The sequence below is a fragment of the Thamnophis elegans genome, chromosome 15 (assembly GCF_009769535.1).
Source record: "Thamnophis elegans isolate rThaEle1 chromosome 15, rThaEle1.pri, whole genome shotgun sequence".
NCBI lineage: Eukaryota > Metazoa > Chordata > Lepidosauria > Squamata > Colubridae > Thamnophis > Thamnophis elegans.
In genome coordinates this window covers 9792033-9807474 of record NC_045555.1, presented here as the reverse complement: position 1 = coordinate 9807474, position 15442 = coordinate 9792033, and the positions used below count along the sequence as shown (strand labels likewise).

General features: G+C 52.5%; 1 protein-coding gene across 2 annotated transcripts in view; it reads left to right on the top strand.

Annotated features, from left to right (window-relative positions):
- IFFO2 (intermediate filament family orphan 2) overlaps positions 1–14275 on the top strand; it is a 30108-nt gene extending 15833 nt beyond the window's left edge. Inside the window, exons 2-9 of one of the 2 annotated variants that reach the window (XM_032232308.1) lie at positions 3815–3875; positions 4976–5071; positions 6834–6974; positions 7920–8065; positions 9813–9933; positions 11562–11654; positions 12547–12677; positions 12841–14275. In XM_032232308.1, the coding sequence (XP_032088199.1) occupies positions 3815–3875; positions 4976–5071; positions 6834–6974; positions 7920–8065; positions 9813–9933; positions 11562–11654; positions 12547–12677; positions 12841–12946 (895 nt within the window). In that variant the 3' untranslated portion in view covers positions 12947–14275. Of the gene's footprint in view, positions 1–3814; positions 3876–4975; positions 5072–6833; positions 6975–7919; positions 8066–9809; positions 9934–11561; positions 11655–12546; positions 12678–12840 lie in introns of both variants that reach the window. The other variant, XM_032232307.1, reaches the window with a different exon arrangement.
- The last annotated feature ends 1167 nt before the right edge of the window (positions 14276–15442 follow it).

The following is a 15442-nucleotide window of genomic DNA, read 5'->3' as shown; positions in this document are numbered from 1 at the left end:
GGGAGGTGTCTTTGGGAATCACTGGATCCAGGGCTTGCCAAGGGAGGGGTGCCAGCCACCTCGGTGACCCAGGGCCAAACAGCCCCTCCCTCCTCCGCCCCAGTGGGGGTGCCCTCCCCTCCCCCATTTCTCTGGAAGAGCCTCTACCAGTGTGGGGCTGTCCTCCCCGTTTTGAAGAAGATGTTTGGCACCCAGGGTATTTCTGGGGATTCACAAAGCCTGTTGCCAGCTTGGGGGTGGTGGAGGGAGGGAGGGAGGAATCCCCCATCCCCTCCACCCGTCGAGACGGCCTAATTTGCGGGGGGGGGGGGAGGGGCTCTCTTCAAAGAGACTTTTTTTTGTAAAAGTTTTTATATTTAAAAACAAGACAAAGACAAACAAGACATAAAACCTTCCATTGCCTATAGCATGTAGTATATATCTATTTCTATATCTATCTATCTACATCTATATTTCTATATTTCTATATAACTATATCATCTATCTATATCTATCTATCTATCTCTATCTATTTTTCTATATATATCTATCATCTATCTATCTATCTTTCTATATCTATCATCTATCATCTATCTATCCTCTCTTTCTCTCTCTCTCTCTCTCTCTCTCTCTCTCTTTTCAAAGCCTCCTTCAAAAAGTCCTTTTGTGGGCCACAAATTACACATTGCAGGGCGTGAGTGGTTTACTGAGAGAGTTTCCTCCAAATTCCTCTCCTGCCTCATTCGTGAAATATTTTTCCCCTCCGCTTGTGTTCTCTTCACCCAGCCGAACAGAGGCAGCCAGCGGCTGCGTTGATGGTGGGATCTCTGGCCTGGCCCAGCGATTCCCAGCAACTGAGAAAAGCAGCATGGGAACTAGCCGGGCTCTTCTTCTGCGGCTGTGGAAGGGAGAGAAAGAGGGCATGGGTCACGCCGGGGTTCAAACATTTTGGAGGGAGGCCTTTTTTCCTATGAGAGAAGCCCAGTAGCCCGTGACTCAGCCCTTTAATGGCTTCCTTGCAGACAGTTTGCTCTTCTGGGACGGCTTTGGCTCTGCCTTCACACATCCGGGCTGGCTGCCGCCGAGCTGGAGTGTGTGTGTGTGTGTGTGTGTGTGTGTGTGTGTGTGTGTAGAGGGGGGGAGTTACATCTGAGCCAAGGCTAGCCGGAACCCGCCATCCCTTGCCACGCAAGGGAGCGAACGGTGGGGCTGCCTTGCTCAGCCTTTGATGGGGAAGGTGAGCCTCTCTCCCCACCCCCCCTCCGCCTGCAGGAGAGGGGAAAAAAATAAAAATTAAAATGCAGCCGGCCCCAAGGAGAAGCTAATGGATCTGCGGGCGGCGGTTTCTTGGCTTGGGCAGAAGGAGATGTCTATGGGAGCGGGAAGGGGGGCTGCTGCTGGGTCAGCATCTCTTGAGCATCTTGAGAGCCACGCCGCGCCGGGATTGCCGCCAAGCCCAGCATCCCTTACGGGGCCGCTGGGATGTGCCGCAATCCAGGGGCACTTAAGAGAAAGGGGAGCTGGGAGCCCTGGTGTTCCTGCCCCCCCTCCCCTCTGACTTGATATCAGTTCCAAGACTTTGGGATGTTGGAGGAAGAGAGGCTCCAGAGGGCTGAGACCTTTGCGAAAGGGCATTGGGGAAATTCACGCCCCATGGGGGATTCATCGTCGAGGGAGAAGCAGTCAAAGTTAAGAGATACGTTTCCTTTTTCTTTCCTTTCCTTTTTTTCCTTTTAATAACCCGATGGGGGGGGAGCCCTGATTTCCCATTAGCGAAATGCAGCGTTTGGCTCTTGTTCAAAGCCAGCCGGGCTCTGTCAGAAAGATATAAATAAGACGGCCTGCTCATCGATAACCTGTGAAGGTGGATGGTGGAACTCCCCTCCCCCTCCCTCCCTTTAGGCCTCCATCTTCCTTGCAGGAATCTTTAAAGCGAGGGGAACTGGGATGATGGCGGCTTCTTCCCTCTGACAGCCAGTGAGTTTAACTGGGGCTGGACCCATAATGGCTAAACCTGGTGCGAGGTTCACCAAGCATCCTTGCCAACTTCTTGGGATGTGGTTCAAAGGACCGACAGCTGGGGAGGCCGGACTTGGGCATCTGTCTGGGCAGGTTCCTGCCAGTTCTAACCTCTTCTATAGAAGAGGTTTCACAAATCTATGGTGCTGTTTAGAACCGGTTCCAGCTCCCTCCCCCCGCCTGTCTGCACATCATCAAGGTGAAGAGCGAGAGGAGGAATTCTGGGAGTTGAAGTCCACAAGTCTTAAAGCTGTCAAGTTTGAACACCCCTGGGCTTTTTTTCTAAAGGGTTAAGGGTGCAAGGGTCTTGTAACTTGACAGCTTTAAGACTTGCGTGCTTCAAATGCCAGTGTTTCTGAGCCAACATTTTGGTTGCTAAGCAAGAGCGTTGTTAAGTGAGTTTCACCACATTTTACAAGTTGGCCACCCAGTCACATGACTGCCAAGCCACTCCCACCCAGTCACATGGCTGGCAAGCCACTCCCACCCAGTCACATGGCTGGCAAGCCACTCCCACAAAGCAGGCCTCACCTATAGAAGAGGTTCTAAAAAAATTTGAAACCCACCACTGGGTCTGGATCCGTCCCATCCCTGAGCCGTTTCTTCTTGATAGAAAGGCAGGACAAGCCTGGAAAAGGCATCATGGCTGCCCATCTGGCCACATGCACAGCGAGTCACTGGACTTTTGGAAGTCTCAAATCGCCGGGGCTAAAAACAAATTGCAAGGCCAGTAGTTTTAGTCAGCCTATAAACAGCCGGTGGTGAAGAGCAAAGCTAGAAATACTTTTTTCCTGGACCACATTCTGCTCAAGCCAGCAGATGCTTATTAAGGATGGGAGAAAAGGTAAAAATGGAGCCGGCCGGCTTGTTTTGCAAAATGGCACTCTGGGGGAGGTAGGGGGGGAGGTGTTTGAGCTCTACCAGCACATTAGGAGGCAGCCGGGAAGGATTTTGGGGCGTGCAAAACAACCCAGCCACCCCCATCGTCCTTCCTTTCTCCTTGGCATGGAGCTTAGATTCCAAAAGCAGCTAAAACTGTCAAAGGCTTCAAGGCAACCCGGAGCAGAGACTTGGCTGATGGAAGTCCGCAGCAGCAGGCTTCCTGTAGGCATCCCGGCCAGCGATGGTTTTTAGGCAGGGTTTAAAACTAGGAAGGGGGTTGAAATAAATCCCCCTGACATGTCTTGGGGTGGACGTGGTTGCGTGGAACTAAAGCAGTGGTTGACGAACTGTGTAGCCCAGGGTTGTCAAACTCGGTTTCATTGAGGACCGCATCAGGGTTGTGTTTGACCTTCGGGGGACCAGCGAAAACAGGTTCCTGAGCTCCGTTTTCGGCTGCGACAGCATCCTGCAACCCTCTGCCAGCGAAAATGACGCTTGGGAGGGCCACCTGTGGGGCCAGTCTTTTGCTGTTTCCAGGGTGGTCCCGTGGGCCAGAACTAAGCACCCCACGGGCTGGATCCAACCCCCAGGCGTTGAGTTTGACGCCCCTGGTTGAACTAAACTCCATTTGGTATTTTGGTTTTAATTTGAAGGCAAAACATGAACTTTATCGAGTATCCCTGTCCACGAAGGAAAATCGGACCCCTTTGCATCTGAAATCAAATTTCAGAATTGCAGATCAAGCTCCCCATCTCCCCCCAAAAGATGGGTTTGAGTTTGGAGTGAGAGAAAGAAGGAAACCCTCCCAGAAAGCCTTAAATAACACTTGATGTATTGGGGTATTTGCCAAAAAAAAACCCCTCCTCTGTTCAGGCCCCAGTGAAGGAAGTGCGGAAGGCCAGGTTCCTCATCTTTCTCGTTACTTCTCTTTCAGATGGGAAGAGGAAGTGGCCAAGCGGCTGCGGCTGGAGTCAATGGTGGAGACGCTGCAAGAGGTACAGCTTTTCCCAGTTGAGGCATGGATGGGTAACATGTTGATTTAGCTCAGGGGTCGGCAACCTTAAACACTCAAAGGGCCACAAAGGTCCTAACCGGAACCCCCCTGTTCAATTCTGGAGCTGACTGGAAGTCTGATTTCCCCCCCCCCCAACCATAGAGTCTCCTCCTAGCACGGCGTCCCTTTTTCCTCCACCAGTCTTAACCAAAAGCCCTATCAATTGTGGAGCCGACCAGTGACAGGGAGCCGCAGCAGAGGGATGAAAGAGCCACATGCGGCTCCAGAGCCATGGATTGCCGACTCCTGTTTTAGCTGATCTGGACTGGGACAACCCCCCCGCCCCGGGTGTTTGGATGAGCCAATCTCTGGAGCTGAAGACTGTGAATGAGAAAATCAATGGAGCCCCCCTGAATAGTGAACCCCATGGGTCTTCCATGCCTCAGTTGGAGCGTCAGAGAGCAAATCAGCCGCAGCCATCGTGAGGAGCCTTCCTGGCTCTGACCGGGACCTGGCAGCCATTCCTCTTCTTCAGAGGTCTCCAAAGTTGGCAACTTTTAAAGGCTTGTGGACTTCAGCTCCCAGAATTCCTCAGCCAGCCATGCTGGGAGGAGTTGAAATCCACAAGTCTTTAAAAGTTGCCAAGTTAGGAGACCCCCCCCCCCCCACTCTTCCTCACTGAAAGGAGAGCAGCCCCAGGCCGCCTCCTGGAGCTGGCAGAGGGCTGGGTGGAAAACGGGGGGCATTGCTGCCCTACCCCTCAGCCTTGTCCCTCCTGTCTGCAGTAGGGAATCCCGGAGGGAGTGAGAAAAACGGGGGCTGACCCATTGCAGATTGAAAGCGGGTCTGTTGCCAGGAATGATGGGCAGGAAAGTGGGCTGCCCTCCTGAATATAAGGGAGAATCCACAGGGCTTGGCACACCCCAGAATTAGGACCAGGTGGCGAATGGTTGGAGAGACCACTTGCGCTCTGCCTCGAGTAAGCTTGGGGGGGGGGGGGAGGTTCAGTGGGGCCAAGATTAGTCTTCGGTGTAACTGTGTGGGTCTCCTCCCTGAGTTTGCATCTTCCATGGTGGGGGGGTCTCTCCTTCCTCCCTTTAGGAAGCTCAGGAAGCCGAAGCTCTTCAGGAGGAGCTCAATGAAAAAATCGAGCGGCTCAAAGCTGAACTGGTGGTCTTCAAGGGTCTCATGAGCGACGTAAGTACCCCAGGCGGCCTACTGGTCGAAGCCGAGCGGCCATTCTCGCACCGCTGCCGCCGCCCCCGAAGAGCAGAAAGGGACAAGTTGGCTGAGCGCTGCTTGTGTAGTTAGATCACCCGCCTGGTACGACCCAATGCATCGCACCAGTCCGCTCGCCCTCCTCATCCTGCTTCCCCTCCGATTGGTGTCGATGCATTAACTTGCTGCTCCCCCCCCCACCAGCACCCCGATGTCTCAACCCCTGCCCCCCCCACTCCACCAACGGCTGGCCAGGCTGTGCTGGGCCTGAGTGGCGGCCTCTCAAGGAGCCCCCCTCCCCCGCATGGCACTCCGAGGGGCAGGGGGGGCCCTCACAAGGCTGACATGCTCCCTCTCCCCTGCACTCAGGTGACCGCCCGCTTCTTGTGCTGCCCCCCCCCCCGCAAATTTTTTGGGAGGGGGATGGGGACGACTCCATCTTACAGATACGACGTTCTCCTTTATCGCGGGTCCCAAGTGTGTTGGAGTTTCTTTTGGGCATGTTGTGTATATTTCTCACTTTGCTTTGGGGAGGGGGGAGCCGCGTTTGGGGACTGGGAAGCCCTTCCTGTTTTTAGCTCAGTGTGCTCAAAAAACAAACAAACCTCCAAATACATGCGAATGCAGGCTTAGAAAACTAACCTTGGATGGTTCCAAGCATTGGTTTCCATTTTTAACACCCCTCCGGTTGCTCATTCTGTCTTCCGGTGACGTTTTTGAAAACCAGATACACAACAGGTGAGATAGCAAAGGTGTGACCCTTCCTTACCTGAAGCAGAATGGCCGATTTCCTTCTTTGTGGGCTGCACACAAGATTTGGGTCTCGGTGAATGGGTTCCCCATCCTCTCCCCCGCCCCCTCCTTCGTTGGCTTTGATTCCAAGACTCTCTTTGCCTCAGAGAGTGACGGAGAAGAGCCGTATCGCTGACAGGTTGCTAACATGGTCTGTGGAGATACTCAATCATCCAAGGTCACGGTTGTCCCGAACTTTTCTTGGTTTTTATTTTTTTATTTTTGTCCTTGAAAAAGTTTCACTTCTCATCCAAGACCCTTCCTCAGTTCTCACTGAACCAGTGGTGAAATTCAATTTTTTTTTACTACCAGTTCTGTGGATCTGGCTTGGTGGGCGTGGCAGGGGAAGGAGACTGCAAAATCCCCATTCCCTCCCTATTCATGGGGCCAGCCAGAGGTGGCATTTGCCGGTTCTCCGAAATCTCCAGAACCTGTCAGAACCTGCTGAATTTCACCCCTGCATTGAACTAAGTGAAACCTCCGAATCAGAACTGAAGAAGCTTCTCGAGTGAGGAGCGAAACGTTTTCAAGGAGAATAAACAACGACAGCCAAGGAAGTTTTCCAATTGCCTTTTGGAAAAGCACCTTTTGGGTTGAAATAAGTAGGTAAAGGTGAGGTCTTCCTTCCTTCCCAGCAGATGGATTAGTTTCCTCGATGGACTTTTGTGTATTGGATAGTCCCTGTATCCCATGGAGAGCGTCTCTCTCTCTCCCCCCCCCCACCTTGCCCGAGAAAGCCCCCAGGAGCTCCCTGAGATGCTCCCTTCGAGGGGAATGTTCAGTCCGCCTCCGTGATGCGCCTTCTGTAAGCGAAACACTTGTGGTGCTCGGGAAAGAGGCCGTGTTTGCCCGAAGGCCAGCCTGATCCGCGGAGGGCGATCCTTCCGAGCGTCTTTTAACTCTTCCGAGGTTTGTAATCCCTCCCTCCCCCCTGCTGTCCTTCCCACAGCCCATGACCGACCTGGACTCAAAGATCCAAGAGAAAGCCATGAAAGTGGACATGGACATCTGCCGACGCATTGATATCACAGCCAAGCTGTGTGATGTAGCGCAGCAGCGCAACTCGGAAGACGTTTCCAAGATATTCCAGGTGATTCAGCTGGAGAAGATGGCTGTGCTGTTAGGGAGAGGAGGAGGAGGAGAGAAGCCGGGGAGGCAACGGATGAACCCCCCCTGGAGTCCCTCTCCCCTCTTTTCCTCCTGAGGATTCGGGAAGACCCTCCCAGATGCCTAGGAGGAGTCATTGAACTGTCAGGAGGTCCCACTTGGAGGGATCCACCCGTTTTTTTCTAGGCTAGAGGACGTGGGATTAAGCCAGCCAAGCACTTGGCTGCCTTCAGAGAAAGCCAGCGAGCCAGGAGTGGCTGTCCCAAGCCACTCGTTGGCTCCGAGGCTGAGTCCCACCACCACCAGCCCCGATGGCCCCTGACTTTCAAGGGGGGGCACCCTGAGGCCCTCAGGGGCAGTCCCAAAATGGCACTCAGGCCCCCTCGCTCGGTGTTTGATGGTTGCAAATGAATCTCCTTTTCATTCTCTGGTGTCTGACACTAACCGGCGGTGGGGTGTGTGTGTGTGTGTTTTTCCAGTCTCTTTTCTCTCGACTTTCATTCGGCATCCCCCCTTTTCCTGGCCTGATTTTAAGCACTGTCGGTTGATGGACACGGCCATAGGGTGGGCTTCTCCCCGAGGCCGAGAAGATCCTCCCTGCCAGATCCTCTCCCTCTGCAGCTTCCTGTCCTGAGCACCTTCCAGCTGCTTTAGCGTCTGCCCCCCCACCTCCCGGGCCTGCATATGGCTGGCCAAATGGCTTGCTTCTGCTGCGCGCCTCCTCCTCTCCCCACCCCCAACAACCCTGATTTTCTTGTGGCCTGTGACTTTTAACACCTCTTGCGCGGCTTGTGTGCGCCAGTCCCAGGGGGAGGGGGGGGAGTTGTGCTTCCTTTGCAGAGTGCTCATCGCGTCTTCCCTGCTCCTCCTCCTTGGGGTGCAGCAGCTCAGCCTGGCCTTGTAGTGATGGCCCTTCTCTCCGGTTAAGGTGGCCTCCAAGAAGAAGGAGCGCCGGTTCACGTCGGAAGAAGACGCGGCCGAACAGGACACGACGGACAACGCCCGCTTCTCGGAGGAGGACGTCAGCTGCTCTCTGAACATCACCGACGAAATGAAGAGGATGTTCAATCAGTTGTGAGTACCTGAGCCCACCTGAGCTCCGCCCAGGCTCTCCCGCTTAGGGCGTGGTCTCCAGAAGCAAGGGTCTCTGGCCCAATAAACTTGGGGCTGTGCATTTTTCAGGAAGCCTTGTCCCAAAGCCCCAGGCTGGCTCTGATCTTGCCACAGCAGCCAGGCTCTCCTCCTGCTTCTCTTCCAGAATTGAATAGAGAATAGGAGAGGAGAGAATAGGGAAGGGAAGGGAATATAGAATAGGAGAAGATAGAATAGGATAGAATAGAATAGGGATAGGGATAGGATAGGATAGGATAGGATAGGATAGATAAGACTAGACTGGACTAGGCATAGCATAGGAATACAGAAATAGAATTCTTTATTGGCCAAGAGTGACAAGGAATTTGTCTTCGCTGCATAAGCTCTCAGTCTACATAAAAGCTGTAAGTGATACATCATGATTATAGTCATCATAAAAATATATTCATCATAAATCATAAGATACAGCACTTAGTGATAGTGACCAACATAATTCGTACTAGGAAACTAAATAAAACAATATAAATTGTAACAATGCAAGCAACAAAGTTATAGTCGAAAAGGAGATAGGAAAGATGGGAAGAATAATAGTAATACACTTAGTAAAATAGTTTGACAGAGTTGTGGGAATTAGTTTGTTTACTTAGTTCCCTGAGTAAAAGAGTGCTGAATTTTCAAGGCCAGCTCAGTTTGTGGGGGTGGGAGTGGGGGGTGGGGGCGCTTTGGCTTTTCTGTAAGTGGCCGGGACTTGAAAAGCTTTGAGCACCCGAGCCCAGTTGGGAAAACTCACCCGGCCATGACTTCACACTCTTTGTCCCAAGGTTAGGGCTGACCTCAACTTCCTGCCTTCTGTCTGGGCTGCTGGGAAGGCAGTGAGCTCAGAAGGCAGACATTTCCCCCAGAGGAAATGAGGAGGGGGAGTGCAGCCCTCTGTCTCAGGAGCGCTTCAGCCTGGGAAGAAGGAAGGAACGGAAGGAAGGGAAGGAAGAAAGAAAGAAAGAAAGGGGAAAGTAGGAAAAGGAAGGAAGAAGGAAAATTGAGGGGAAAGGAGGAAGTAGGAAAAGTCTGAAAGTAGAAGAAGGAAGGTTGAGGGGAAGGAAGGAAGGAAGGGGAAAGTAGGAAAAGGAAGGAAAAGTCTGAAAGTAGAAGAAGGAAGGTTGAGGGGAAGGAAGGAAGGAAGGAAGGAAGGAAGGAAGGAAGGAAGGGGAAAGTAGGAAAAGGAAGAAGGAAAATTGAGGGGAAAGAAGGAAGTAGGAAAAGTCTGAAAGTAGAAGAAGGAAGGTTGAGGGGAAGGAAGGAAGGAAGGGGAAAGTAGGAAAAGGAAGAAGGAAAATTGAGGGGAAGGAAGGAAGTAGGAAAAGGGAGGGAGGGAGGGAGGAAAAGTGAAAGTAGAAGGAGGAAGATTGAGGGGAAGGGAGGAAGGAAGGTAAAGAGCTAAAGTAACAAACCCAGACAAAGCACTGTGGAGGGCGGGCAGGATGTCCTTTGATTCGGGCACTGCAGCTGGAACCGAGAAGGCAGGACTGTTGGTTAGCAAAGAGCGCCCCCTGGAGGGCTACATTCTTGAAGCAGGGCCAGCCTGTTGAGCGATGGAAGGAAAGACAGGCGCGAGGGAGGGAGGGAGGGAGGGAGGCTGGCCAGAAAGAGCTTGGACCAAGAAGCCCATCTCCGCTAGTGCTAGCAAGTCCCGGTAAGCCGAGTTGTAATGTAGGATCGCATCTCCAAGCAGGCGGGAGAACTTTGATTTTGATGACGACTGCGACAGTTTGACTTGGGAGGAGAACGAAGACACCCTGCTCCTGTGGGAAGACTTTACCAACTGCAATCCGACCGTAGAGCTCCAAGGAGAGGTGAGTGGTGCCCCAGCTCATCTGCCCCCACTCCCCATCTGCATTTGCCAATCAAGCACTGAACTCGACTGAACGGGGCCCACTTTCCATAGAAGAACTGAGGTCACAAAACGGAAGCAGTTTGCTCTGTCCCATAATTGAGTAGACCTGGTTGCCCTGACCAAAGAAAAAACACTTAATCTTTCTCCTGGTATAGGTGATAAAGACAGGAGAGCCCGTGGCTTGGAGGTTAATACATCCACCTAATATGCAAGTAGCCCAGGTTCGAATCCCAGAAGGGAATGGCTAGTTGACGAGAGCTAAAATAGCTTGAAATAGATCTATACTAAGGTAAAGGTTCCCCCACACATGTGTGCTAGTCGTTCCCGACTCTAGGGGGCACTGCTCATCTCAGTTTCAAAGCCGAAGAGCCAGTGCTGTCCGAAGACGTCTCCGTGGTCATGTGGCCGGCATGACTCAATGTTGAAGGTGCACGGAACATTGTTACCTTCCCACCATAGGCGGCCCCTATTTTCTTACTTGCACTTTTTACACTTTCGAACTGCTAGGTTGGCAGAAGCTGGGACAAGTAACGGGAGCTCACGCCATAACGCGGCGCTAGGGATTCAAACTGCCGACCTGCCAACCTTTCTGATTGACAAGCTCAGCGTCTTAGCCACTGAGCCACCACATCCCTAGATCTATACTAGTCTCCCTTTATTTATGTGAGTAATTTAGCACAATCAGGTCATGTGTTTAAATATTAACCTCACTTCCCCAGCAGACACAATGCCTGTTTTAATTTGAGCTCTGCTTCCTTAACGAACTGTTAAGTCCTAAGTCAGAGCCAAGCCAAACTAACAGTGGCTCGGCAACCATTCACATTTAAGCTTTGGGCTTACCGTATTTTTCAGAGTATAAGACGCACCTTTTTCCCTCAAAAAAGAGGCTGAAAATCTGGGTGCGTCTTATACATCGAATACAGCATTTTTTGCCTCCTGAAACTCCGTTTCTTCACCAAAATGGCCATGCAGAACCTCTATGAGGCTTTTGGAGAGCTCCTGGGGGCTGGGGAGGGCAGAAATGAGTGAAAACGGGTCATTTTTTCCTCTTGCAGTGCTCTATAAGCTTCCTAAAGGCTATCCATGTCCTTTTTTTGACAAAAAACGGGCCCGTTTTCGCAAAAAGCGGGCTGGTTTTTGCTTGTTTTTGCCCCCCCCTCCATCCCCAGAAGCACTCTGCAAGCTCCCCAAAGGCTATCCATGGCTTTTTTTTGGGGGGGGGGAAACGGGCTGTTTTTTGGGAGGTTTCCACAGTGCAAAAACTTTTTTTTTTTAATTTGCCTCTTCGAAACCTTGGTGCGTCTTATACTCTGAAAAATATGGTAATTGGGCATCTTACTAAGAGAGAGTCCCATTTGCTGGACCTAAAGGCAACGATGTTGGGAGGATGGGTGGCCTCAGAAGTGCTGGCGGTTCCCTGCTGAAGGGGTTTTGTGCAGGCTTGGAGCCCAAGACATCAGCTGAGGGGAGCGGATGGGGAAGCCCACCCAGAAGCCCCCTTGGAGACCTGGGCTGCCGGAGACCCCCGGTGAGCGGCCTCGTTCGCCTGCCTCTTGCCTAAGGCTGCCCCCTTGGTGTGTCTTTCAGCAAGAGGAGAACCTGGGGAACTTGATCCACGAGACGGAATCTTTCTTCAAAACCCGAGACAAGGAATATCAAGAAACGATAGGACAGATCGAGGTAAAGATAAAACGGTGGAAGTGGCCCAGCCTGGGGGCGGCAGGGAAGGGAGGGCAGTAGCACCGACCAGGGCCTTCTCTGCTGCAGGGTGGGAACGAAATCAAGGGGTGTCCCTCAAAGGGGTAGAGGGGTGTCACACTCCTTAGAGAGACAAAGTGTTCTGAGCGAGGCTTCCCGAGAGCCTGAAGCAAACTCCTGGTCCCGACAAAAACCCCTTTTATTAATTGACTCTGAATTCTGCTCATTCACATCCAGCAAGGTCTTTCGGGGGAGGATTTACAGTCACAGACCTTCTCTGGCTTGGAGAGCTGCCAGGCCGATATCTGCAGAACTTGGCAAGGAGTCTTGGACAGTCACAAACCAATGAAGCGAACTAATTGTCTCCTACAAACTCCACTCCCTTTTCGCTCCATTTTTATTTCCTCTGGGAGGGGCCATTCATCGTCCACCTGTAGCCTTACTCCCAAGTCGCCCCCTGTTCTTTAGCTGTTGCCTTCGTCTGGCAACTCTGCACATACGCACACTGAGAACAGGCTCCAGCTGTTCTTCTGCCTCACTGATGTCTGACTCTGAAGGCAGCTGATAACTGGCATATGGCCCTGGCCCCCTCTGCCTCTGACACAGAGCCCTCATCTGAGCCTTCCCCAGACTCCAGGGCTGGCCCATCTTCCTCCCCAACCTCCTCACTGTCCGAATCTGCTTCCAGCACTGCTGGGCCACAACACACAAACAGGCGAAAGATATGATGCTAGCTAACTCTTCCAAAGGGTCGTTCTTTGTCCACAGCCCACTAGGGTAGCCGGGGCCCAAGGACTGTTCGACAAAGGCCCTTACGGAGGGGCAGGGGGCCGCGATTAACCCCCTTTCCTCTCCCCCCCCCTCCCTTCCCCAGCTGGAACTGGCCACTGCCAAGAGCGACATGAACCGCCACCTCCACGAGTACATGGAGATGTGCAGCATGAAACGGGGCCTGGACGTCCAGATGGAGACCTGCCGGCGGCTGATCAAAGGGTCCGCGGAAAGGTGGGGCAGGAGGAGGGGGCACCCCAAAAACATCCCCCCCCCTCGTGGGTGTGGGAGGAAGCAGGGAGAGGTTGGTCTCGAGTGTCCTGCACCAGTTTTTTTTGGGGGGGGGTTGGGAGAGCGAGTCGAGGTTCAGATCTGATCCTGCCTCTTTTGCCTGCAGAAATTCCCCCTCACCCAGCTCGCTCGCAAGCAGTGACTCGGGAAACACGGACGAGATTCAAGATGACTTCGACCGAGAAGCAGATGTGGAGCCCATGGTCAGCTGATGAATACCCAGAGCGTGGGGCGCAGGGGTTGTTGTTTAGGGGGGGGATTCTGCGGGACGGGGAGAACAGAAAATTTTGAAGAAAAAAAAAAAACCTGGACAAAAGTTGAAACCTTTGCAGCAGGGGTGATAAACAGGACTTCGGCGTCCTCGGCCGGCGTTCCCGGAGGCTCGGCCTCCCGCGTCATCTCAGGATTGGTGCTGTCAAAACTTTTGTACTGTTTCCGTCGACGACAAATGTGACAAAAACTTAAAAAAAAAAAAACTGCAGTTCTACCTGTGCCTTCGCCCCCAGGCTGTGGGCCCAACCAAGCTCCTACTACGGCAAGCCCACCTGCTTCGGACGGAAGGCAAGCCCCTGGGGATGGGAGCCTCTGGCGCGTGGGTGGGAGGGGATCCCGAGGCCCGACCGTCCTTCTTTTGATGCCCAGGGTGGCCGACCCAGAGAGCCTGGGTAGAAGGTAAAGGCAGGGCAGGGCAAGGCCAGAAGGAGACCGCAGGGTGAGAAGGTCGCAGTTTTTAACTACTATGCAAACAAAAAAAGAGCAAAATGCTTTGCTTGCCTTATTTCCGTGGCACGTTTTGGGCCTCTGCTGGGCTCGGGGTCCCTCTCCCGAGCGCTCAGCGGTTTGGCACCCCTGACCAGGTGGGGGGGGGGGGCTTTGTCCGGTTCTGCTTGGTGAAGGTCTGTATGCCGCCTTGGCATGGCTGGAGGGCTGTGTCTTTTTTTTTTCCTGCTGCTTCCCCCGAGTGCCGGGTGTGTGTTCCCTGGCCTCGGGGGCTTCAAGAGATGAGGAGGGAAGCCATGGGTGGGTGCGCGCAGGCTGGGGAGCCCCCAGAGCATGGCTCTGGCAGCTGCCTGGCACCCGAGATGCCCTCGTGTGTTTCCGTTCCATTGACGCTAAGTATTCTCTGGGGAGGGAGGGTGTTTGTGCCTGCCATCTAGGAGAGGTTGGCGCATCACACAACTGGAAAGGGAGGCAACCCTCTCCTCCCCCCTTCCCTTTTTTTCTCACTGTCCCTTACTGATGTTTGGTGGTGGCACTGTGTATATCCCACTAGCTGGCCAACTAATTGCTTAGCTTCTGTGGGCGGCTGGCTTTTAGTGTGAATGGTGGTGGGATGAGGATCGGTTTGGGAGACCCCCATCCACACCCAAGGCCAGCTGGCAGCCCTCCTCCAGCTGAGCCTCCTCTTGTTCTGTGCTGAAACCCCTCCAAGGGGGAGGGGTGTGGCTTCTGCCCTGTGCAAGCTGTGGAGAGAGAGAGAGAGAGAGAGAGAGAGAATGAGATACACACACAGAGAGACGGAGAGAATGAGAGACAGAATAAGAGAGAATGAGAGAGAGACACAGAGAGCAAGAGAATGGGAGAGAGAGAAAGAGAGAAAGACACAGACCACAGAGAAAGAAAGTAAGACACACAGAGATAGGGAAAGAGAGAGAAAATGGGAGAGAGAGAAAAAGAGAAAGACACAGAACACACACACATACACAGAAAGACACACAGACACAGAATGAGAGAGAGAATGGGAGAGAAAGAGAGAAAGACACAGACCACAGAGAGAGAGAGAGAGAGAGAAAGTAAGACACAGAGAGAGAGAGAATGAGAGACAGAATGAGAGAATGAAAGAGACAGAATGAGAGAGAGAGAAGAGAATGAGAGAAAGACAGAGAGAGAGAGAGTGGGAGAGACACACACACAGAGACCACAGAGAGAGAGAATGAGAGAGAGACACAGAATGAGAGAATGGGAGAGAGAGAAAAACACACATAGACACAGAATGAGAGGGGGGAGAATGAGAGATAGAGACACAGAGAGAGAGAGAATGGGAGAAAGAGAAAGAGAAAGACAGACCACAGAGAGAGAGAGAGAGAGAGAAAGACACACAGAGACAATAAGAGAGAGAGAGAGAGAATGAGAAATAGACAGATAGACCCCTTCGGTGATGGGCTGCTTAAGGGCATCCCCCCCCCCACCCCGCAACCCCAGTGAGTTCCTGAAATGTTGGGGGAGAGGCACATTGATTTTTCTTCCAAAGTGCTTTTTAAACCCTTCGTTATTTTTTTCGCCTAGCCAAAGTCTCATCCTTTCTCTTTCCTTAAAAGCCAACCTCCCCGCCACTATTACTATTTTTAAATTTAATTTAATTTTTTTATTTTTCCAAGGGTCAATACTGTCCTTGGTACTTTCATAAAAATGCTTGCCTTGAGGTCAACGAGCCCAAGTGTCATTTGGGCGACTTTAATTGGCGGCTTTTGTGAAACACTGGGGGGGGGGAGCCCTACCTACTCCACCTCTCCCAGCCAGACCCCTCGGCTTTTGCCCTCGAACATCTGTCGGATTTCACAGTTGTTTAGCTGGCTGCCGGAGGAGAATTCGCTGGTCCGCCACCGCAAAAAAAAATCTGACCGCTTGCGGATTCTCCCCCCCCCCAAAACTCCCCCGTTTTCCTTGTTGTTTGTTCGATTGTGCCTGTTATTGTTTTACTTCTGAAC